At 47.1% G+C, this 24669-nt stretch overlaps 1 protein-coding gene across 3 annotated transcripts; it reads left to right on the plus strand.

The window, feature by feature from the left end:
- Positions 1–437: 437 nt before the first annotated feature.
- KRBA2 (KRAB-A domain containing 2) lies at positions 438–9312 on the plus strand. 3 transcript variants are annotated; one of them, XM_033184605.1, is made up of 4 exons: positions 440–1493; positions 1684–1888; positions 5644–5824; positions 7053–8452. In XM_033184605.1, the coding sequence occupies exons 3-4, from the start codon at positions 5791–5793 to the stop codon at positions 8303–8305; spliced, it is 1287 nt and encodes a 428-aa protein (XP_033040496.1). In that variant the 5' UTR covers positions 440–1493; positions 1684–1888; positions 5644–5790; the 3' UTR covers positions 8306–8452. The 3 variants fall into 3 exon arrangements, with proteins under 3 accessions (XP_033040497.1, XP_033040496.1, XP_033040495.1); XM_033184604.1 differs by having other exon boundaries at positions 440–1888; XM_033184606.1 differs by lacking the exon at positions 5644–5824 and having other exon boundaries at positions 438–1888; positions 7053–9312.
- Positions 9313–24669: the final 15357 nt, after the last annotated feature.

The raw sequence follows: 24669 nt of genomic DNA on the forward strand, positions 1-24669 counted from the left end.
CTGTTTTGTCAGTCTAAATTTTTCTGAAATCAGGACTGATAAAAATTTTTTTTTATAGTGGGCAGCGGCCGGGCGCGGTGGCTCAAGCCTGTAATCCCAGCACTTTGGGAGGCCGAGACGGGCGGATCACGAGGTCAGGAGATCGAGACCATCCTGGCTAACACGGTGAAACCCCGTCTCTACTAAAAACTACAAAAAACTAGCCGGGCGACGTGGCGGCTCCTGTAGTCCCAGCTACCCGGGAGGCTGAGACAGGAGAATGGCGTGAACCCGGGAGGCGGAGCTTGCAGCGAGCTGAGATCTGGCCACAGCACTCCAGCCTGGGTGGCAGAGCGAGACTCCGTCTCAAAAAAAAAAAAAATATATATATATATATATATATATAGTGGGCAGCAGCATTTGAGGATATATCAGTAGCTGGAGGGGTCTCATTGAGAAGAAGGCCTATAAGAAAAGCTAGTTGGAAATACTTCCTCTTGAACCTGTTTAACTTTCTTACTATAGATAGGTTGCTATATAGACAGCCTATATTTTTTAACTTACTGTATATAAAAGTTTGTATTGCCATTGGATAGGAAGTCTTGCTTTCAATAGGATAAGAAGCTTCTTTGACTTCCTATAGCATCTAGATCACTTCAAGCTGTTCGTCTAGATTGAGAGCTCTCAGGTTCAGGTTCTCTGAGGGACCCGTGGGCCCCCTTTACCTTGTTTTCTGCACAAGTGCTGGGTGAGTGCCGTCAGACCAAAACCTAACACATCTTTAGGTTGAAATATGAACGAAACCGCAGCTTCGTCAGGATGAAGTGAAAAGGTATGAGGTGGCAGCAGTGTGTGTGTTCCTGCCGTTACTCATTTTAAGGATCTAAACAGGATACCTGAAGCCAGTTTACTTTCCAGGCCCAAGTTAAGTCACTGGCTTGGACAAGGTCGCAGCTGTCATCTGGGTGGATAGCGCTGCAGGGTGCCCGCAGTGCTGTCGTGGCCGGGCAAATCCTGGAGTGAAGAGCGGTGGCTCCTCCGATCCGCGTCGCCTCGAGGGGGCGGGGCTTCCGGCTGGCTCTGACCGGCTTCCGGCGGGAGGTGGGGCGGCGCTGCTGCTGCTCGCCGGCTTCTGGGTGGAGGGGATTCAGACGCAGCGTCTGGTGTATCTCTCTTTCCCGACCTTCCACAGCCTGCGGCTTTTTTCTCCACGGCGCACCCGCCTCAGCCGTTCAGCCCTGAGCTGGCTGGCGGACGGGCGTGGATCCAAGCGGTGGGAGCAGTCTGCGAAGTCAGGATAGGAAGGCAACACAAAGGAGACGACGCCCCAGCCCGGTCGTCAGGAATAAGTGGCGTGCCCGGTGGTGTGGACGGTGCGGGGACACTGTACTAAGTGCCTTATCTGCATTGTCATTGAATCTTCATAGCAATCGATTGTGATGGGTACTGGTCCTCTCCCCGGATTGTAGATGAGGAAACTGAGGCTCCAGTAACTTTGCTTTAGTCAGTAAATGGTAAGAGTCAGAAAATGAGTTCCCAAGCGTAGACTCGGCCATACCGCTGCTCTGCCTTGCTAATGACAGTCTACCTGTAAGCGACATTTTTGACTCAATGTCCTTTGAACACCTTTTGTGCTCAGCTCTGTATTCGTGGGCCCTCCAGAGGGGGTACAGGCAGGCAGAGGGCTCCGTCCCTACTTTTTAGGTTGCATACATCTGAACTGGTCGACTGCAGATGCAAATCAGAGTGCTCCAGTGAGTGTGGTACAGGTTGTTGAGATGAAGGCGAGATGGCAATCAGCTGAAGTTACTGAATAAGTCGGGAAGGAGGCTGATTTCAGCTGGCTGGGATTGGGAAGATCAATGCGAGGACATTCCAAGTCGGAAACAGCCGAGGCAAAGACTCACAGGTGGGTGAAGGGGGTAAACATGGCTTTGGAAATATTGCCAGTTTTCTCTGACCATCTCGTTTATCACTTAGCCGTTTATCACTTAGCCGTCAGCACAGATCACACCAGGAAGCTGATTGATTTACGATCACATTTCTTTCATGTTGCTTTGGAAAAGATACTGAAGCCTCAGGCAACATAATGAGACCCCGTCTCTACAAAAAAAAAAAAAAAGAGAAAAAAATTAGCCGGGCCTGGTGACGCATGCCTGTAGTCCCAGCTACTCGGGAGGCCGAGGTGGGAGGATGCCTGGGAGCCGTGATCATGCCACTGCACTCCAGCCTGGGTGACGAAGTGAGACCCCTCTCAAAAAAAAAAAAAAAAGGTACTGAAAGCTTAGAAATCTGCAGGAGTGGGCAAGATGAATAGGTTAGTAGGTCCCGACGTCCTGGGCTGCATGCGGCCCACAGGCCACAGGTTGGACAAGCTTGATCCAAAGGAAGATGCCGCCTGTTACAGCCAGTTAATGCGAGGCAGCAATGCCGCCAGTGCAGCCAGAACATCGCCTTTTCCAGAAAGCTAGAAATCGAGGCCGGGCGCGGTGGCTCACGCCTGTAATCCCAGCACTTTAGGAGGCCGAGGCGGGTGGATCACGAGGTGAGGAGACCGAGACTATTCCGGCTAACACGGTGAAACCTCGTCTCTACTAAAAATACAAAAAACTAGCCGGGCGAGGTGGCGGGCACCTGTAGTCCCAGCTACTCTGGAGGCTGAGGCAGGAGAATGGCGTGAACCCGGGAGGCGGAGCTTGCAGTGAGCCGAGATCGAGCCTCTGCCCTCTAGCCTGGGCGACAGAGCAAAACTCTGTCTCGAAGGAAAAAAAAGGCAGAAATCGAGATTTTTATGTGAAATCTCCCAATCTGTAAATATAGGTGAAACATTGCTTTTTTTTTTTTTTTTGAGACGGAGTCTGGCTCTGTCGCCCAGGCTGGAGTGCATGCATTGGCACGATCTCAGCTCACCGCGAGCTCCACCTCTCGAGTTCACGTCGTTATCCTGCCTCAGCCTCCTGGGACTACAGGCTCCTGCCACCACACCCAGCTAATATTTTGTATTTTTAGCAGAGATGGGGTTTCACCGTGTTAGCCAGAATGGTCTCGATCTGACCTCGTGATCCGCCTCGGCCTCCCAAAGTGCTGGGATTACAGGTGTGAGCCACCACACCTGGACAAATCATTCAGATTTTTAAAAATCACTAGATGGACCAACCAAAATAGGTCTATTAGACAATTGTGGAGTTTGGACTCTACTGTAGAATTTCATGGTATAGTAAGGACTGGATCTCTTACTAAAGACTGAGATTCGGCCGGGCGCGGTGGCTCAAGCCTGTAATCCCAGCACTTTGGGAGGCCGAGACGGGCGGATCACGAGGTCAGGAGATCGAGACCATCCTGGCTAACACGGTGAAACCCCGTCTCTACTAAAAATACAAAAAAAAAAAAAAGCCGGGCGAGGTGGCAGGCGCCTGTAGTCCCAGCTACTCCGGAGGCTGAGGCAGGAGAATGGCGTAAAACCCGGGAGGCGGAGCTTGCAGTGAGCTGAGATCCGGCCACTGCACTCCAGCCCCGGCGAAAGAGCAAGACTCCGTCTCAAAAAAAAAAAAAAAAAAGACTGAGATTCTACATCTTTTGGTTATAAATTGTTTCTAGGCTGTTGCCTTCATTCTTCTTTCTTTTTTTAAAATTTTTTTATTTTTAGAGACAGGGTCTCACTATGTTGACTAGGTTAGTCTTGAACTCCTGGCCTCAAGCAGTCCTCTCACCTTGGCCTCCCAAAGTGTTAGGATTACAGACATGAGCCACTGTGCCCAGTTGCCTTCGCTATTTTATAGAATGAAGATGAGACTTTTCCTTTCTTTGCGGTCCCCTGAAGGGAATCAAACAGCAACCAATACAGCACTCAAGTTCTGAGAGATGCTGGTTTCAGAAAGGAATCTGGAAGGTGCTCTTTCTGGACTCCATTGAATACCTTGTGGTTTCAAGTCTGTTAGAACTAGTAGGACCGGCCGGGTGCGCTGGCTGTACATGCCTATAATTCCAACTTTGGGAGGCCAAAACAAGCAGATCACTTGAGGCCAGAAGTTCAAGGACCAGCCTGGCCAACATGGCAAAACCTCATCTCTACTAAAAATGCAAAACATTAGCCAGGCGTGGTGGTGTACCCCGGTGTTAAAAAAAAAAAAGCTAGTAAGACCGTGGGATGGTAATAGATATTCCTTGGGAAACAGTCCCATGTCAATGATTGAATGGTACTGGTGGATGAAACAAAGTGAAGCTGGTTTCTTTACTGCAGGACTTCTCAGAGCCTTTTTTTGTTTTTTGAAACAGACTGTCACTCTGTCACCCAGGCTGGAGTGCAGTGGCACAATCTCGGCTCACCGCAACCTCTGCCTCCTGGGTTCCAATGATTCTCCTGCCTCAGCTTCCTGAGTAGCTAGGACTACAAGTGTGCACCACCATGCCTGACTAATTTTTGTATTTTTAGTAGAGACAGGGTTTCACCATGTTGGCCAGGCTAGTCTCGAACTCCTGACCTCAGGTGATTTGCTCACCTCAGCCTCCCAAAAGTGCTGAGATTACAGGTGTGAGCCACTGTGCTCTGCCTCAGAGCCTTTAAAATGTCAGTTTGCAGAAGATCTTGAACACAGGCTTAGAGTAAAGAACACTTTGCAAATGTGCAGTTTCTTCATTTCTGCAAGGCATAGCTTTGGCCAGGCCCACTGCCTAAGGCCTGTAATCCTAGCACTTTGGGAGGCTGAGGCAGGTGAATCACTTTAGCCCAGGAGTTCGAGACCAGCCTGGGTTTTTTGCAACATGGCAAAACCCCATCTCTGTAAAAAATACAAAAAAAGAAAAAGAATCTAAATGCATATTTTTCACATTTTAAATTTTGGATGTGTCTTATCAATACATTCATTTAATACACACTTTTTCCTCTCAAAGTTATTGAGTCAGTGGTTTTACAGTCAGTAATGTCTTAGAATCAGGAATATTCATGATTAACCAGCAATGCTGAGGAAGGGAGTTTGAAGCCCTTTTAGCGGAGGACCTTCAGGACCTGGAAGTACGCCCCGCTTAACTGAGACTCTTGCTCAGCTTTGAAAAATTTTCATCTTTGTCTGCTTCTCAGGATTCTGCCCTGCCCCTCCGCCCCGCATCTGACAGCTGGGATCTTGGGATCCTGTTTTCCTAAGCTTGCTGGAATTCCTGCAGTCCTCATATGAACTCCCCTGGCCTCATCACCATCCTGTCTTAGGGCTGTTCTAACTAAGGAATCCCGGTTTAGACAACTGAGTATCAAGTTCTCCCCTTAAGGAATTACCTGATCACAGTGGCATGTAGACTCCATTTGGGGTATCTCTTTTCTGCAGGATCATCTCCTGACATATCTCCATGTACACAGACATAATATTTCCATTGGAAACAGATCCTGCCATCCCTGTTAGGAGTCATCAAGCCTGTGCTCAAGTTCACTTGGACTCTGCTTTATTCTGGAAATATTAATACACGGGCTACAGCTCTGGCAGCATCAAAACTGGCCAGACCAACAGATCCCCCAGGAAAGCAAAACTCCTTTCCCTCACCCATGAAGCTGTACTCATCTTGTTGGATATGAGACCTATTTCTTATTTCTTCCATTTATTCACCTGACTCGCTTTCAGAGTCCTCTATGCCACATGCCTTCATTCCTGATGCCCTCTCTTGTCTCTTCCGCAGTCCTGCTGAGGCTGCTCCTTATCCCAGGCCCCAAGACTGTATGGTCCCTGTGGCAGCAGCCAGTGTTGTCTCAGGAAGCAACAGCATTTGAAGATATGACCAAATACTGGAATTATTTAGAAGCCTCTCGATTGCTACAGAGACACAATGCTGGACAGTTATGAGAACACGGTCCCACAGGGTAAGGACTCAGAATCTTCCTTTATTAATCTTGTGGACAATTGTCAAGAGGAAACCGTCATTTAAAAATATTCCCACAGTAGGCCGGGCGCGGTGGCTCACGCCTGTAATTCCAGCACTTTGGGAGGCTGAGGCGGGCGGATCATGAGGTCAGGAGATGGAGACCATCCTGGCTAACACGGTGAAACCCCGTCTCTACTAAAAATGCAAAAAATTAGCCGGGCGTGGTGGCGGGCGCCTGTAGTCCCAGCTACTTGGGAGGCTGAGGCAGGAGAATGGCGGGAACCCGGGAGGCGGAGCTTGCAGTGAGCCGAGATGGCGCCACTGCACTCCGTACTGGGCGACTGAGCAAGATTCCGTCTCAAAAAAAAAAAAAAAAAATTCCCACAGCTTTCTTCTTGATTCATGCAAAATTAGGACAGACTCTTCTACCATAAACATTTTTTTCTTTTTCTTTTTTTTTGGAACAAAGTCTCCCTTTGTTGCCCAGGCTAGAGTGCAGTGGCGCAATCTCGGCTCACTGCAGCCTCCGCCCTCCGGATTCAAGCAATTCTCCCTGCCTCAGCCTCCCGAGGAGCTGGGATTGCAGGTGCCTGCCACCACACCTGGCCAGTTTTTGTATTTTTAGTAGAGACGGGGTTTCACCATGTTGGCCAGGCTGGTCTCAGACTCCTAACCTCAAGTGATCCACCCACCTCGGCCTCCCAGAGTGCTGGGATTACAGGCTTGAGCCACTGCGCCTGGCCAAGAATTTGTTTCTGTTGATCATGGGAAGGCTCAGAAGCAATGCCTGGTACAAATTTCAATATAAGAGTTTGCTGTTATTATGTGGTACCTTTTAGCGATGTTCTCCCATTTATATTATTTTAAAGCGTACTGACGGTAAGATTTTAGTCTTCTGTTTATCCTCTGTCCTGTTCAGTTAATGAAAACCAGTTGATTAGGTTTCATGCTATAAGCTAATGGCTTCGTTGTTTTTTCTGTTTGCCTAAAGTCTAAAACCTCTACATATTTGTGATTTAACTGATGTCAAATTCTATTGCTATGCTATGGTTTTGGATGGTGCCAGTTGGCTTTCTAATTGCTTTTTACTATTACTCTATTATCATTCTTCCATATAATCATCTTCAAAAATTATATGAAAGAATTAATGAGGAACTTTAGAGGGAAAGTCTTCCAGGTGGGAGTGTCAGTGAATTTAACTTTGTTCTCTTTTTTTCCTTTCTTAGGATCCTTCTTACAGTTCTCCATGATGCCTCAGAGAGCTGGAAATGATCCACCTGGTGTTTCAAATGTGAAGGAAATGGAAATGGAGATAAGTAACATGAGAGAAAAGTTTCTTATGAGTGTAACAAAGTTAGTAGAAAGCAAAAGTTACAACAGCAAGGTATTTTCCAAAGAAAAGTACTTTCAAACAATAAAGGAAGTTAAAGAAGCTAAAGAAAAAGGGAAGAAGTCATCACGTGATTATCGCCGTGCAGCAAAATATGACGTGATCTCTGTACAGGGCACAGAGAAACTGATAGAGGCTACTCATGGAGAACGTGATCGAATACGGTATTATGTACATAAAGAAGAGTTGTTTGATATTCTTCATGATACACATCTCAGTATTGGACATGGTGGGCGGACACGCATGCTCAAGGAGCTGCAAGGAAAATATGGGAATGTCACCAAAGAAGTTATTGTCTTATATCTGACTCTGTGTAAACAGTGCCACCAGAAGAACCCAGTACCCAAGAAAGGCCTTCCGCCCAAGCCCATGACTTTTAAGGACATTGACTCCACATGCCAAGTTGAAATACTTGACATGCAGTCAAGTGCCGATGGTGAGTTCAAGTTCGTTTTATACTACCAGGACCACTTGACCAAGTTTATTATTTTACGGCCATTAAGAACCAAACAGGCCCGTGAGGTGGTCAGGGTCTTGTTAGATATTTTCACAATTCTTGGTACACCTAGTGTGTTAGACTCTGACAGTGGCGTTGAGTTCACAGACCAGGTTGTTCAGGAGCTCAATGAGCTGTGGCCAGACCTAAAGATTGTGTCTGGTAAGTACCACCCTGGCCAAAGCCAAGGCTCCCTGGAAGGAGCAAGCCGTGATGTGAAGAACATGATAAGTACCTGGATGCAGAGTAACCACTCATGTCACTGGGCCAGAGGCCTCCGATTCATGCAGATGGTGAGGAATCAGGCTTTCGACGTTTCCTTGCAGCAAAGTCCATTTGAGGCAATGTTTGGTTGTAAAGCCAAATTTGGGCTATATTCCTCAAACTTGCCCCGGGAAACTGTGGCTACTTTACAAACAGAAGAAGAGCTAGAAATTGCTGAAGAACAGCTAGAAAACAGCCTTTGGATCAGGCAGGAAGAAAGAGTTGAGATTGGAGCAGACAGATCTGATATGGATGATGACATGGATCCCACTCCTGAAGCTACAGAACCCAGCACCTCACAAGGGGCTTCCGGTCTCCGCTGCTGGTGAACAGATGGCTGCTGGGTGGACAGTCACAGGTGTCTCTCTCAGCATAGTCATCTGAGAACTGTTGCCAGAGGCCCCGGGGGAATGGATTGAAGTCTGCACTCTCAGGTCAAGTTGTACATGGTAGTCCTTGTTCAAAAAGGGAAAAGTCTGGGTCTGTGTATTTATTCTTACCATAAAAAATTACCACAATCTGGCCGGGCCCAGGACTCATGCCTGTAATTGCAGCACTTTGGGAGGCCGAGGTGGGCAGATCACTTGAGGTCAGGAGTTCAAGACTAGCCTGGCCAACATGGTAAAACCCTGTCTCTACTAGAAATACAGAAATTAGCCAGGCTTGGAGGCGTGTGCCTGTCATGCCAGCTAAACGGGAGGCTGAGGCAGGAGAATCACCTGAACCCAGGAAGCAGAGGTTGCAGTGGGCCAAGACCATGCCACTGCACTCCAGCCTGGGTGACAAAGCAAGACTCTGTCTCAAAAAAAAAAAACCACCACCTGGGTGACTTAACAGAAATTGAGTCTCACAGTTCTGGAGGCCCAAAGTCTGAAATTAAAGTGGTTAGTAAGGTAGGTTCTTTCTGGAGGCTCTGGCGGAGAATCCATTCCATGCCTTTCTCCTTTCTCTAGTGGCCATCGGCAATCCTTGGCATTCCCTGGCTTGTGACAGCGTAAGTCCAGTCTCTGCTTCTATCTTCGTGTGGACTTCTCCCCTGTGTTGTGTGTATTCTCTCCTGTCTCTTGTAAAGACATCACTGGACACCAAACCCATGTCACTGGATTTAGGGCCCACTCTAATGAGGATGATCTCATCTCGAGACCCTTACCTTAATTAGATCAGCAAATACTCTTTCCAAGTAAGGTGACATTCACAGGTACTAGGGACTTGAACTTGGACTTATCTTTTTAGAGACAGGGTCTCCTTATATTGCCCAGGCTGGTCTCAAACTCCTGGGGTCAAGGGATTGGCCTCCGAAAGTGCTAAGATTACAGGTGCATGCCACCACACCAGCCAGGACTTTTTTTTTTTTTCTTTTTTTGAGATGGAGTCTCACTCTGTTGCCCAGGCGGGAGTGCAATGGCACAATCTGGGCTCGCTGCAGCCTCCACCTCCCCAGTTTAAGCAATTCTGCCTCAGCCTCCTCAGTAGCTGGGACTACAGGCGCGCACTGCTATGCCCAGCTAATTTTTTTTTTTTTTTGGAGACAGTCTCACTCTGTTGCCCAGGCTGTAGTGCAGTGGCATGATCTGGGCTCACTGCGACCTCCGCCTCACAGGTTCAAGCGATTCTCCTGCCTCAGCCTCCCAAGTAGCCAGGACTACAGGCATGCACCCCCACAAACCCAGCTAGTTTTTGTATTTTTTAGTAGAGACGGGGTTTCACCATATTGGCCAGGCTGGTCTCAAACTCCTGACCTCGTGATCCACTCGACTCAGCCTCCCAAAGTGCTGGGATTACAGACGTGAGCCATCGTGCACGGCTGGACTTACCTTTTTAAGAGACACAGTTCTCATTATAGTCAATAGAAGAATATGTCTGCAAAACAAGAACTGATGGGGTCTCAAGAATGTAAAGCTGGTGGGACTGCCCTAGATACATCTAATATATATTCCTGCCCCTCAGACACATACCCTAAAACATGGAGGCATCACAGGAAAATAAGCAGATGAAGGAAGGCCAGGCACGGTGGCTTATGCCTGTAATCCCAGCACTTTGGAGGCTTAGGCAGCCGATCACTTGAGGTCAGGAGTTCGAGACGCGCCTGGCCAACATGGTGAAACCCCGTCTCTACAAAAAAACAAAATATTAGCCGGGCACGGTGGCATGCACCTGTAATCCTAACTACTCAGGAGGCTGAGGTGAGAGGATCCCTTGAACCCAGGAGGCAGAGGTTGCAGTGAGCCAAGATCACGCCACTGCACTCCAGCCTGGGTGACAGAGCACAGCTCCATCTCAGAAAAAAAGTAGATGAAGGAAAAGTAATGGGAAGAACAGAGGTTCATCTAAGATGCCATAGAGACTGGCCACCTTACCAACTGGGCTGTTTCCCGCTTCAGGAGAAACCGTATGTGCCATCCCTTAGAGCATTATGCACAGAGAATTGTGTAACTGCATGAAACATATATTAAAATTTGGTCAGAAGTGAGATATGACTGGAATTTGGGTATGCGTCTGCTACTTGTCTGTGTCTCAAGCACTTAAAAACATATCCTATTCCTGGCACAGTTCAGTGCATTTCGGGAAGTGACCAATAGTCAGGGAAACAATCAAGGTTTCTGGAACAAAATGCAAGAGTTGGCCTGAGATCACTGCTCTACCTAGAGAGGAGTAGGGCAAGGCCAGTCTGGGTCAGGGTTCAGAGTAAGGATGACTGACCCAGCCACAGGGGAAGACAGTGCTCAGGACCTGTGTACTCCTACGTTCCCTATGCCTAAGACACATGCCCAGCTCATGGAAGGTGTTCAGTGAATTTAATGAATAAATGATTCTACAAAAATGGGCACAGGGAAGGAGAAAGGGCCTACAGTCTTTTATTCTTTTTATTTTATTTTTATTTTGAGATGGAGTCTCGCACTGTCGCCTGGGCTGGAGTGCAGTAGCACGATCTTGGCTCACTGCAACCTCCGTCTTCCAGGTTCAAGCGATTCTCCTGCCTCGGCCTCCCGAGTAGCTGGGATTACAGGCGCCCACCACCACGCCCGGCTAATTTTTTTTATTTTTAGTAGACACGGGGTTTCACTATGTTGGCCAGGCTGGTCTCGAACGCCTGACCTCATGATCCACCTGCCTCAGCCTCCCAAAGTGCTGGGATTACAGGTGTGAGCCACCGTGCCCAGCCAGTCTTTTATTCTTTATACAGGTGTCCTTCCTGCATATCCCAGAGCCATCTAAGACCCATCCTGATTGTCACTAATGCCAGTTTCCTCTTCTGTAAGGGGCAGTAACATGCCAGTGCTGCCTACCTCACAGGATTGTCCTGAGAGACAAGCGAGATTCTGCATGTGAAGGAGCTTTCTCTCTGAATGGTGAAGTTCTACGATGCAACTCATCTTTGCCGCAAGCAGACCCTGTCCTCCACGTGAGAGTGGGAGACCTCTGCTCACTGCCATTTCTTCTCAGATTCAGCAGTGTGAAGTTGGCAGGGATCCAGGGAAGCCGCATTATTATTACATAGGAAGTGACATCACTTCCCAGCTTGTTTTGGGGGGCCAAAATCTTGCTCTGTTCTTGGCCAGCACCTTACTTTCCATCCCCCTTCCAACCCATTGTCTTTCTTTGTAACTCAGCCCAACAGGTCTGGGAGGCCCAACTTTGACTGAGGATGTTACCTTCCCCTCCCCAATGCTGACCTCCTCCCTCCTAGTTACTTGGCATACCGGGAACCACATCATCAACTCGTGGGTAAAAGGTGACACATGAGCCATAACACTGCTTGCTTTCCCAGAGATGCCTGCAAATAACCAAGGTTTCCAGGAGCTGCCACATCACTCTTCCTCTTTTGCATCTTAATGTTGGCAGTAGGAAAGAGTGAGAGGTGGATTCCTGGACCCAGTCTGGCCTGCATTATTTTAGCATCTGGAATAGAGGTCACCAACTGGTGTGCCACAAGCTAGTCTCAGCTTGCAAATACATTTTGTCCACATAATATTTTTTGTTTGTTTGTTTGTTTTCAAACAGTTTCACTCTTGTCGCCCAGGCTGGAGTGCAGTGGTGCCATCTCGGCTCACTACAACCTCCATCTCCCGGGTTCAAGTGATTCTGCTGCCTCAGCCTCCCGAGTAGCTGGGATTACAGGCGCCCGCCACCATGCCCGACTAATTTTTTATTTTTAGTAGAGACGGTGTTTCGTCATTTTGGTCAGGCGGGTCTCGAACTCCTGACCTCAGGTGATCCACCCACCTTGGCCTCCCAAAGTGCTGAGATTACAGGCATGAGCCATGGTGCCCAGCCTTTTACATTTTTTTTTTTTTATTAAGCCAACTCTTTAAACACTGGAGAGTTCATATAAAAATCTGGATGTCAGGCCGGGCGCGGTGGCTCAAGCCTGTAATCCCAGCACTTTGGGAGGCCGAGGCGGGTGGATCACGAGGTCAGGAGATCGAGACCCTCCTGGCTAACACAGTGAAACCCCATCTCTACTAAAAATACAAAAAAAAAACCTGGATGTCTAGCACCTCTTGAGAATTCGGCATATGTGGCCACAGTGGGCCCACAATTTCTGTATGGCAGCAAATGAGGAGACGCAGTGCATGTGGCACTCTCCAGGTGGCCACCCTCAGCCACTCACATGCACATGCATTTCTGTGGCCCAATGCTAAAGAAAGGCCAGTGCAGGGCGTGGTGCCATGCACCTGTAATCCCAGCTACTTGGGAGGCTGAAGTGGGGGGGATCACTTGAACCTGGGAGGCCAAAGTTAAAGTGAGCCGTGATCGTATCACTGCACTGCAGCCTGGGTGACAGAGACCCTGTTTCCAAAAAAAGAAAAAAGGCCAGCAACAGAACCGTATATCTCTAGGAACTTAGGATAGAAGTGACATTTCAATCAGTGGGAAGGCATGTATCATTCAGTTAATGATGCTGGATCGATTGGCTGCCCATTTGACAAAAATGAAGTCTGACCCCTAAACATTAAACATATAAAAATAACGATAAAAATATTGGGGAGCCGGGCGCAGTGACTCATGCCTGTAATCCAAGCACTTTGGGAGGCCGAGGTGGGTGGATCACCTGATGTCAGGAGTTTGAGACCAGCCTGGCCAACCTGGCGAAACCCCATCTCTACTAAAAATACAAAAATTAGCTGGATGTGGTGGCAGGCGCCTGTAATCCCAGCTACTTGGGAGGCTGAGGCAGGAGAATCACTTGAACTCGGGAGGCAGAGGTTGCAGTGAAGAACCAAAATTGCGCCATTGCACTCCAGCCTGGGCAACTGAGCGAGAATCTGTCTAATATATATATATATATATGAAAAAATAATTTTGTGACCTTGGAGAAAAATATTATTTGGCTAATAAAAGTAAATACTGGTATGGAAAAATAATGCCATTTAAAAAGTAGAAAATAGGCTAGGTGCAGTGGCTCATGCCTGTAATCCCAGCACTTCAGGAGGCCAAGGTGGGTGGATCACCTGAGGTCAGGAGTTCGAGACCAACCTGGCCCAAATGGCAAAACCGCATCTCTGCTAAAAATACAAAAATTAGGCATGGTGGCAGGTGCCTGTAATCCTAGCTACTCAGGAAGCTGAGGCACGAGAATTGCTTAAATCTAGGAGGCAGAGGTTGCAGTGAACTGAGATCGTGCCACTGCACTCTAACCTAGGTAACAGAGGAGACTCCCTCTCAAAAAAAAAATTGTTTTCTAAAAATCTGTTATGATTTTCCTTCTCATCCTTGGCCATATCTTCTAGTCTGTTTTAGCTGTGACTTTTCTGTGTAAGACTCCCTTATGCCTCTTCTAGGCTCCAGCCTTCTGACTACTATGGGCTTCTCAGAGTCAATAATCTCCCCTAACATATTCTTCCTTCTGTTTTCTACTAGTTCTATTAATGGCACCAGGGGTCACCCAACCCAGAGACATCAGTGTATCATTCTCCCTCACTGCCCCTAGCTAATTTGCTAAATTATGTCATCCCTACCAGTGGCAGATTATATTTTCCAAATGTCAACGCAACAGTATATCTGTAACACGTGTTCTTCTAGAACTTTGCACTTCCCTATCAAGAGATGGAGTTTTTGTCATCCCTCCTTGAACCTAGGCAGAAATTTGTTCTTGCCTTGATCAGTCTAGTACAAAAAAGTAATAATATGTGGCTTCTGAGGCTGCTATAAAAATACTACCTCACTCTCTTGGAATGGTTACTCTTGAAACCCCGTCACCATGTTGTGGGGAAGCCCAAGCCACATCGAGAGGAGCCAAAGCCCTGGGCCCTCAGCCCTGGCTGAGCTCTTAGCCAACAGACAGAACCAATCTGCCAACCATATGAGTGAGCCATCTTAAAAGCAGACTCTCGGCCGGGCGCAGTGGCTCACACCTGTAATCCCAGCACTTTGGGAGACCGAGGCGGGCGGATCATGAAGTCAGGAGATCAAGACCATCCTGGCTAACACAGTGAAACCCCGTCTCTACTAAAAATACAAAAAGTTAGCCAGGATGTGGTGGTGGGCGCCTGTAGTCCCAGCTACTCGGGAGGCTGAGGCAGGAGAATGGTGTGAACCTGGGAGGCAGAGCTTGCAGTGAGCCAAGATCGCACCTCTGCACTCCAGCCTGAGCGACAGAGCGAGACTCCATCTCAAAAAAAAAAAAAAAAGAATCTCCAATGGGCCAGGTGCGGTGGCTCATGCCTGTAGTCCAAGCACTTTGGGAGGCTGAGACAGGAGGATTGCTTGAGCCACAGGGTTCGATACCAGCCTGGGCAACATAGTGAGGCATGGTATTAATTAGCCAGGTATGGTGAATCACACTGTAGGCCCAGCTACTTGGGTGACTGAGGTGGAAGGATCTCTTGAGCCCAGGAGGTTAAGGCTGCAGTGAGCTACAATTGCACCACAGCACTTCAGGGGGAAAGAAAAAAAGAATCTGCAGTGGTTCCCCATTACTCACAGGATAACAGCTTAAACCTGGCATCCAAGTTGGACTATCATATGGTCCCACCTACTTTTGTGGCTTTGGAATTGAGGCATCAGGTCTAGGCACATGAATTTCCTGGTTGCACTTGTTTTGTGTGGGGTTGCAGGAAGAAACTCAGGCCATCGGCTACTCTAGACACTGCCAGAGTCACTTATTCTTTCCAGAATTTGGCTTCTTCATCTAAGGTGAGTGACAATTGAACCAACTCGTATTAAAGTTCTCTTCCAGTTCTGCCCTGTGTAGTGTGAAAACTGTCATCTTGTACTTTTTTACTTCCTACCTCTTCTAGAACTCCAGCCTGAGCTTCCTGCCAGGGGGCGTGTCCCCACTTCCGAGATGGAGAGAAGATGGGAGACTTAGAGATGAATGCTTTCTGTGAATGTTCTCTCTTTACCCACTTTTTCAGAACTAGCTTTGGCCTTATATTGTGGAATAGAATCTGTTTGTCTGCAGCTCTAGGGGTAGAAGGAACATTTTCTTCTGATATTTCTGAGATCCCTATTACCAATGGTTTTTTGAGACTAAGCATTGGAATGTCATTAGCACTGAGAAGGAAGGGCAGTCGGGGAGGCAACCGAGAAGCTCAGACTTACATTCTTGCTTCCAAATTATTTTGCATGCTTTCTGGACATCAGTACAACAGACCATTGAAGTATGGTTTGCCAAGGTTAGGTTCAATCACGGCATGAGCCCGTTACCTCTGCAGTTACTTTAACCTTCTTCAATTTGGTGACTTTGGGTTGTTGAATTGTAAGGGGGAAAAGTTTTTTGTTTTGTTTTGTTTGTTTTAGTTTGTGATTTACAGTTCTTCCTTCCATTTGTTTTGTGAAAGCTTTACAGAAATTGATCTGAAACCTGAGATACTTTGAAATATAAAAGAGCAAGAGTTATCCCAGGACTTTCATTCGAAACGTTGACTGATGGCAAAACAAGTTTGTCCCTGGAATCTTCAGAATTTTCTTCAGAATTCTGTCCCTTTGAACTTAGTGAATTTGGTTTCTCTTTTAGTTCCTGGTTCTGCCTTATTTTTATCATGGTGCTAATCTTTGTTTACCCAGGTTCTGACATTTTTACCCTAGAATTAATTACCCCAGATGGTCCACTCTACTGTGTTTTCCAAGCAAACAAAGTAGGCAGGAAACGTGAGCTTCCTGCGCAAATTGCTTTTCCGTTTTCATATAAGACTTTGCCTTTTAGAATCATATTTTTCATATGTTTACTTTTCTTAGGTATAATTGATTATTATTATTATTATTTGGTTTAGATCTAGTCAGAGTTTCCCTTTTCCATTTAAAATTTGGTCCTGATATTTTGGTTTTTGCTTCCCCACATCTCAATTTGTTCAATCTTATTGTTCTATTTAATTTGAATTGCTACATCCTTTCTGTTGACTAGCTCCTTGCTCAGAATAACTTTTCCACACCTGGAACTTTGGCGTAGGAGTTCTCTTCACTTTTATGCATTTCCCGCGACATTACAGGGTGAGTACGTAGCAGATGAGTGCTTGTGAGCCTTTCCTCTGGGTTTCACACAGATGGCTCACTCCTAACTTTGGTGAGTCATTCAGTGGCCAGATGTTTGCCTCTTTCCTCCTCCCCACTCTACCCCCACAATTCAGTGTACTGTTCTTTGAATGACATCCCCTCTGTTTTTGCCTCTCTTTCTCCTGATGCGATGGCTAGAATGCTGGAAATGGCTGCCTTAAATGTAGGGACCATCAGGATCTCGCTCAATACAGAACCCAGGTCACCTGTAATAACACAGCTGCCTCCCAGTCCTGAAACCCTGCCTTTCTGCCCTGAGAGGGGTGCAGAGAACCAGTCCAGACACCTGAAACTGCCACCCTTCTTCATCTCCAGATGCAGGGGCTCTCTGTATCAGGAAGAGAGCCTCTCTGAAATCCACTGTCATTCTGGGCTTTTCCTTGACCAGCTCTCCTTACCTAACCCTTCTCTAGCCTGTCAGTTTCACTCATTCATTGGACATTTATAAGCACTAAGTATGTACCAGGCATCCTGCTAGCCTTTGGAGGTACCAACAGGTAAAGAGACTGCTAAATGCAGAAAAATGGGCACAGAGTAAAGACTTGTAAGTCTGTAAAGGAGTGCTCAGTGAGAAGTCACACAAGCTAAGTTTCCTTCTTTTTTTTTTTTGAGACGGAGTCGCTGTGTCGCCCAGGCTGGAGTGCAGTGGTGCGATCTTGGCTCACTGCAAGCTCCACCTCCCGGGTTCACGCCATTCTCCTGCCTCAGCCTCCCGAATAGCTGGGACTACAGGCGCCCACCACCACACCCGGTTAATTTTTTGTATTTTCAGTAGAGACGGGGTTTCACCGTGTTAGCCAGGATAGCCTCGATCTCCTGCCCTCGTGATCCGTCCGCCTCGGCCTCCCAAAGTGCTGGGATTGCAGGTGTGAGCCACCACGCCCGGCCGAGCTAAGTTTCGAAGGACCATTTGCAGATCACTGCTGAACATTCTCCATCCTGCCTACTTTGTATTAGAGGACTTCTTGCAGGGGAAGTATGGTCAGCAGGATCCTCACTCAGAGACCTGGCAGACACCACCTTAACCCGGTGATGAAAGGTAACCTCCCCAGTCAGTATACGTGCAACTGCTGCTGCCCCGACAGGACGCACTGAGAACATTTCTGTGACATTTCTACCACAGATACACTACTTGCATCTAATTATGAAGAGACAAGAGACAAACCCAGATTGAGGGGCATTCTGCAAAATAATTGCCCTGTACTCTTTAAAAAATGGCAATGTTGAGAAAGACAAAGGAAGACTGAGGGGCTATTCCAGTTAAAATAGGCTGGAGACATGGGAACCAAACACAGTGCATGATCCAGGATATTCTTTTATTACAATGAGCATCATTGGGACAGTTGGCAAAATGTGAATATTGTCTGAAGATTATAATTTTTTTTTTTTTTTTTTGAGACGGAGTCTCGCTCTGTCGCCCAGGCTGGAGTGCAGTGGCCGGATCTCAGCTCACTGCAAGCTCCGCCTCCTGGGTTCACGCCATTCTCCTGCCTCAGCCTCCCGAGTAGCTGGGACTACAGGCGCCCGCCACCTCGCCCGGCTAGTTTTTTGTATTTTTTAGTAGAGACGGGGTTTCACCGTGTTAGCCAGGATGGACTCGATCTCCTGACCTCGTGATCCGCCCGTCTCGGCCTCCCAAAGTGCTGGGATTACAGGCTTGAGCCACCGCCCCCGGCCTGAAGATTATAATATTGTATCAAAGTTAATTTCCTGATCTTGAGGATGGTACTGTGGTTATGTAAGAGAATGTCCTTGTTTTTAGGAAATAGATGTTGAAATATCTTGAAATAAAGAGCATTATGTCGGCGACTTCTTATCAAATAGTACAGGAAAACGTGTGTGTGTGTGTGTGTGTGTGGTGTGTGTGTGGAGAGAGAAGGGAAGGACAGAGAGATATAAAACAAATGCAGCTGGATGCGATGGCTCATGGCTGTAATCCTAGCACTTTGGGAAGCCGAGGTGGGCAGATCACGAGGTCAGAAGTTCGAGACCAGCCTGACCAACATGGTGAAACCCCGTCTCTACTAAAAATACAAAAATTAGCAGGGCATGGTGGCACACGCCTGTAATCCCAGCTACTCAGGAAGCTGAGGCAGGAGAATTGCTTGAACCCAGGAGGTGGAGGTTGCAGTGAGCCGAGATCGTGCCACTGCACTCCAGCCTGGCAACAGCACGAGACTGCTTCTCAAAAAAAAAAAAAAAAAAAAAATGCAGTAAAATGTTAACACTTGTGGGGAATCTGGGTGAAGAGTGGGAATTCTTTGTACTATTCTTGCAACTTTTCTGTAAGTCTACAATTACATCCAAAAAACATTAGAAGAGTTGACAAGGTCCCACCAAAGAGGAGAGACAGCTTTGAACACGGAAATACAGGACAGTAACTTGGCAGTTTGTTCTTTGGTCTGCAAAGGCGGTATTCATGTGAGTGAGAGTCACTTGTCTTCAAGTCCTGGCATTTTTTGTAGCAGATCCCAAAAGCTGCCTGAAAGCCCCCAGGCCTTGTGTTCTTTCCCCTTCTGCTCACAGGTATCTTCCAGGCACTCACTAGAATATGGTGTCTGACAAGTTTCTCAGCTAACCAGGCATGGAACCAGAATTCTCAGAGATACCGAGGACAGTTTCTATCGCACTGACCAGGCTTCACCCTAGACAGTGGTCCCCTACTGAGAACAATTATTCCTTTCCCCTGGCTACAAAATAGGGATTCCTGGCCTATTTCTGCCAAATGCTCTATGGAAGCAGAAAATGAAAAGTCTTGTGTTTTCTCCATTATAGAAAATTAGGCCAGGTGCGGCGGCTCATGCCCGTAATCCCAGCACTTTGGGAGGCCGAGGTGAGTGGATCACTTGAGGTCAGGAGTTCAAGACCAGCCTGGCCAACATGCTGAAACTCTGTCTCTGCTAAAAATACAAAACTTAGCCAGGTGAGGTGGCGGACATCTATAACCCCAGCTACTCAGGAGGCTGAGGCAAGAGAATCGCTTCAACCTGGGAGGCAGAGATTGTGCCACTACACTCCAGCCTGGGCAACAGAGCGAGACTCTGTTGCCATTAAAAAAAAAGAAAAGAAAAAATAAATAATATTCCCTCTTTCTTGGCCCTTGGTTTTTGGGGTGCTTTTTATTGTTTAATAATGGACTTTATTTTTATTTTTATTTTTATTTTTTTTTTTTTTTTTTTTTTTTTTTTTTTTTTTTTTGAGACGGAGTCTCGCTCTGTCGCCCAGGCTGGAGTGCAGTGGCGGATCTCAGCTCACTGCAAGCTCCGCCTCCCGGGTTTCCGCCATTCTCCTGCCTCAGCCTCCGAGTAGCTGGGACTACAGGCGCCCGCCACCTCGCCCGGCTAGTTTTTTGTATTTTTTAGTAGAGACGGGGTTTCACCATGTTAGCCAGGATGGTCTCGATCTCCTGACCTCGTGATCCGCCTCTCGGCCTCCCAAAGTGCTGGGATTACAGGCTTGAGCCACCGCGCCCGGCCTATTTTATTTTTATTTTTAAGACAGAGTTTCACTCTTCTTGCCCAGGTTGGAGTGGAATGGCGCAATCTTGGCTCACTGCGACCTCCACCTCCCAGGTTCAAGCGATTCTCCTGCCTCTGCAAGTCTGTAGTTTACATTAGGGTCCACTCTTTGTGCTATGCATTCTATTGTGTGTATGTGTTTGTTTGTTTGTTTAGAGACAGGGTCTCGCTCTATTGCCCAGGCCAGAGTACAGTGGCGCAGTCACGGTCCACTTCAGCCTCAAGCTCCTGAGCCTAAGCGATCCTTCCACCTCAGCCTGCCAAGTAACTGGGACTACAGCATGTGCCACCATGCCCGGCTCATTCTATGGGTTTTGACAAATGTAAAATTACATGTAGCTACCATTAAAGTATCATACAGAATAGTTGCACTGCCCTAAAAGTCACCTGTGCTCTAGCTAGCTATTCATCCCTCCCTTCCTACTCCCCAAACTCCTGGAGACCACCGATCTTTTTACTGTCTAAAGTTTTGCCTTTTCCAAAATGTTATATAGTTGGAATGATATAGTATGTTCCTTTCTCAGACTGCCTTCTTTTTTTTTTTTTTTTTTTTTTTTTTTTTTGAGACGGAGTCTTGCTCTGCCACCCAGGCTGGAGTGCAGTGGCCGGCTCTCAGCTCACTGCAAGCTCCGCCTCCCGGGTTCACACCATTCTCCTGTCTCAGCCTCCCGAGTAGCTGGGACTACAGGCGCCCGCCTCGTCGCCCGGCTAGTTTTTTGTATTTTTTAGTAGAGACGGGGTTTCACCGTATTAGCCAGGATGGTCTCGATCTCCTGACCTCGTGATCCGCCCGTCTCGGCCTCCCAAAGTGCTGGGATTACAGGCTTGAGCCACCGCGCCCGGCCTGCCTTCTTATACTTCGCAATGTGTATTTAAGATTCCTCCATGCCTTTTGTGGCTTCATAGTTCATTTCGTTTTCTGCACTGAGTAATATTCCATTGTCTGGATATACCACAGTTTATACATTCACCTGCTGAAGGATATCCTGCTTGCTCCTAATTTTTGGCAATTATGAATAAAGCTGCTATAAACATTTGTGTGTGGTTTTTGGGTGAGCATCAGATTTTGGTTCATTTGGATAAACAGGAGCACAATGATCGCGAGATCATATGTTAAGAGTATGTTTAGTTTTTTAAGAAATTGCCAAACCAGGCCGGGTGTGGTGGCCCACTCCTGTAATCTCAACACTTTGGGAGGCCGAGGTCAGAAGTTCGAGACCAGCCAGGCCAACATGGTGAAACTTCGTCTCTACTAAAAATGCAAAAAAAGTAGCCGGGTGTGGTGGTACACCCCTGTAATCCCAGCTACTCAGGAGGCCAAGGTGGGAGAATTGCCTGGCACCACTGCACTCCAGCCTGGGCAACAAAGCGAGACACTGTCCAAAGAAAAAAAAAAAAAAGAAAGAAAAGAAAAGAAATTGCCAAACTGTCTTCCAATGTCGCTGGCCATTTTGCCTTCCCACCAACAATGAATGAGCATTCTTGTTGTTCCACATCATTGCTAGCTTTTGGTGTTGTATTTTGGATTTTAACTATTTTAATAGGTGCAGTGGTATCTCATTGTTTTAATTTGCAATTCCCTTGAAAACATACTATGTTGAACATCTTTTCATATGCTTATTTGCCATATGTATATCATCTTTGGTGAGATGTCTGTAGATCTTTTGCATATTTTTAAATCTTTTGCATATTTTGTATTTGGTTAGTTGAGTTTTAAGAATTATTTGCCTGCTGTGGAAAACAGTTCTTCGTCAGATATGTCTTTTTTTTTTTTTTTGAGACAGAGTATCGCTCTGTCGCCCAGGCTGGAGTGCAGTGGCCGGATCTCAGCTCACTGCAAGCTCCACCTCCCGGGTTCACGCCATTCTCCTGCCTCAGCCTCCCGAGTAGCTGGGACTACAGGCGCCCGCCACCTCGCCCGGCTAGTTTTTTGTATTTTTTAGTAGAGACGGGGTTTCACCATGTTAGCCAGGATGGTCTCGATCTCCTGACCTCGTGATCTGCCCATCTCGGCCTCTCAAAGTGCTGGGATTACAGGCTTGAGCCACCGCGCCCGGCCTCAGATATGTCTTTTACAAATCTTTTCTCCCAGTGAGTGCTTTGTCTTTTCATACTCTTGAGACACTTAATGTTGTCCAGGCTGGTCTTGAACTACTGGCCACAAGTAATCCTCCATCCTCAGCCTACCCCATGGCTGGGCTTGGCCCAACACTTGGTTTTTATTTACCCTATTTCTATTTCTCTGTTTCAGAGCTGGCTGGCTAATCTTGGCCGGAGCCAGAGACTACAAACTTGAAGTAACAATGATAGAGATTTTTAAAAGAAAAAAAAAAAAAAAGCTGTTTTCAAGATAAAAGTTTACTTACTCCAGTGCTGTGAAAATCAAAATCAAGATGCTTAGCACTCAGTCACTTTAGGAAACTAATAAAACCTAAGAGTGTTTTTTGGTTTTTTTTGGTTTTTTGTGAGACAGAGTCTTGCTCTGTCACCCAGGCTGGAGTGCAGTGGTGCAATCTCAGCTCACTGCAACCTCCGCCTCCTGGGTTCAAGCGATTCTCCTGCCTCAGCCTCCCAAGTAGCTGGGATTTCAGATGCCCACCACCACACCCAGCTAATTTTTGTATTTTTAGTAGAGACAGGGTTTCGCCATGTTGGCCGGGCTGGTCTCAATATCCTGAGCTCATAATCCACACACCTCTGCCTCCCAAAGTGCTGGGATTACAGGAGTGAGCCACCGCACCCAGCCAAGAGTGTTCTTTTAAGACATGAGAAAAAATTTTAAATTTTCTAAAAATTAAAAAAAAAAAAAGACATTAGATCAGGCCGAGCACAGTGGTTCACGCCTGTAATCCCAGCACTTTGGGAGGCTGAGGCGGGTGGATCACTTGAGGACAGGAGTTCATGGCCAACATGGTGAAACCCTGTCTCTACTAAAAATACAAAAAAATTAGCCGGGTGTGGTGACACACTCCTGTAATTCCAGCTACTCTGCAGGCTGAGGCATGAGAATCTCTTGAATCCCTGGGAGGCAGAGGTTGCAGTGAGCTGAGATTGCGCGACTGCCAGGCTGGGTGATGGAGTAAGACTCAGTCTCAAAAAAAACAAAACAAAACAAACAAACAAAAACAGACATTAGATCAAAGATATAAAGAATATATGGTAGCCCCCCGCTTATCCACAGGAGATACAGTCCAAGAGCCCCAGTGGTTGCTTGAAACCGTGGATAGCACCAAACCCTATATATACTGTGTTTTTTCCACATACATATCCATGATAAAGTTTAATTTACAAATTAGGCACAGTAAGAGATTAACAGTAACTAATAATAAAATAGACAAATTATAATGCTCAGAATGATATGTAATTTAAAACTTGGCCGGGCGCGGTGGCTCAAGCCTGTAATCCCAGCACTTTGGGAGGCCGAGACGGATGGATCACGAGATCAGGAGATCGAGACCATCCTGGCTAACACGGTGAAACCCCGTCTCTACTAAAAATACAAAAAACTAGCCGGGCGAGGTGGCGGGCGCCTGTAGTCCCAGCTACTCCGGAGGCTGAGGCGGGAGAATGGCGTGAACTCGGGAGGTGGAGCTTGCAGTGAGCTGAGATCCGGCCACTGCACTCCAGCCTGGGTGACAGAGCAAGACTCCGTCTCAAAAAAAAAAAAAAACTTATGAATTGTTTATTTCTGAAATTTTCCACTTTTTTTTTTTCTTTTTTGAGACAGAGTCTTGCTTTGTTGCCCAGGCTGGAGTGCAGTGGCACAATCTCAGCTCACTGCAACCTCCACCTCCCTGGTTCAAGTGATTCTCCTGCCTCAGCCTCCCAAGTAGCTGGGACTACAGGCATGTGCCACCACACCCAGCTAATTTTTGTATTTTTAGTAGAAACGGGGTTTCACCATGTTGGCCAGGCTGATCTTGAACTCCTGACCTCAAGTGATCCACTTACCTGGGCCTCCCAAAGTGCTGGGATTATCGGTGTAAGCCACCGCGCCTGGCCATGCTTAATAATTTTGGACCCCAGTTGACCACGGGTAACTGACATCATGGAAAGCGAAGCAAAACCACCAGATACCTTGATCTTGGATTTCTTGATAATGAGAGAACTACTGATAATAAGGAACTACCAGTAGTGAGGGAACTACTGTAAATTCTAATCTGTATTGGGGAACGAAGACACGATCATCAAAAGCATACCTGTGCTGTAACTTAAAATCTCTCCATTCTTTTTCTTGTTTGTTTGTTTGTTTATTTGTTTTTCAGATAGGGTCTTACTCTGACACCCAGGCTGGAGTGCGGTGGTGCGATCTCGGCTCACTGCAGCTTTGACCTCCTGGGCTCAGGCAATCCTCCCACCTCAGTCTCCCTTGTAGCTGGGACTACAGGCCTGTGCTACCATGCCCGGCTAATTTTGGTATTTTTTGTAGAGTCGGAGTTTCGCCATGTTCCCGAGGCTGATCTCAAACTCCTGGGCTCAACTAATCTGCCTGTCTTGGATTCCCAAAGTGCTGGGCTTCGAGGCATGAGCCACGACGACCCTGCCTCCCTTCTTCTGTCAAGTTTATTTGTAAATGTTTCCTTCATTACTCAGACTTCATACATTATTGTTCTCTCTGGTGGAATATTACCAGCCTCTTCAAGCCTTGCTGTCTGATTCTGATTCAAATTAATGTCTGC

Source organism: Trachypithecus francoisi, unplaced genomic scaffold (assembly GCF_009764315.1).
Source record: "Trachypithecus francoisi isolate TF-2019V2 unplaced genomic scaffold, Tfra_2.0 Lachesis_group20, whole genome shotgun sequence".
NCBI lineage: Eukaryota > Metazoa > Chordata > Mammalia > Primates > Cercopithecidae > Trachypithecus > Trachypithecus francoisi.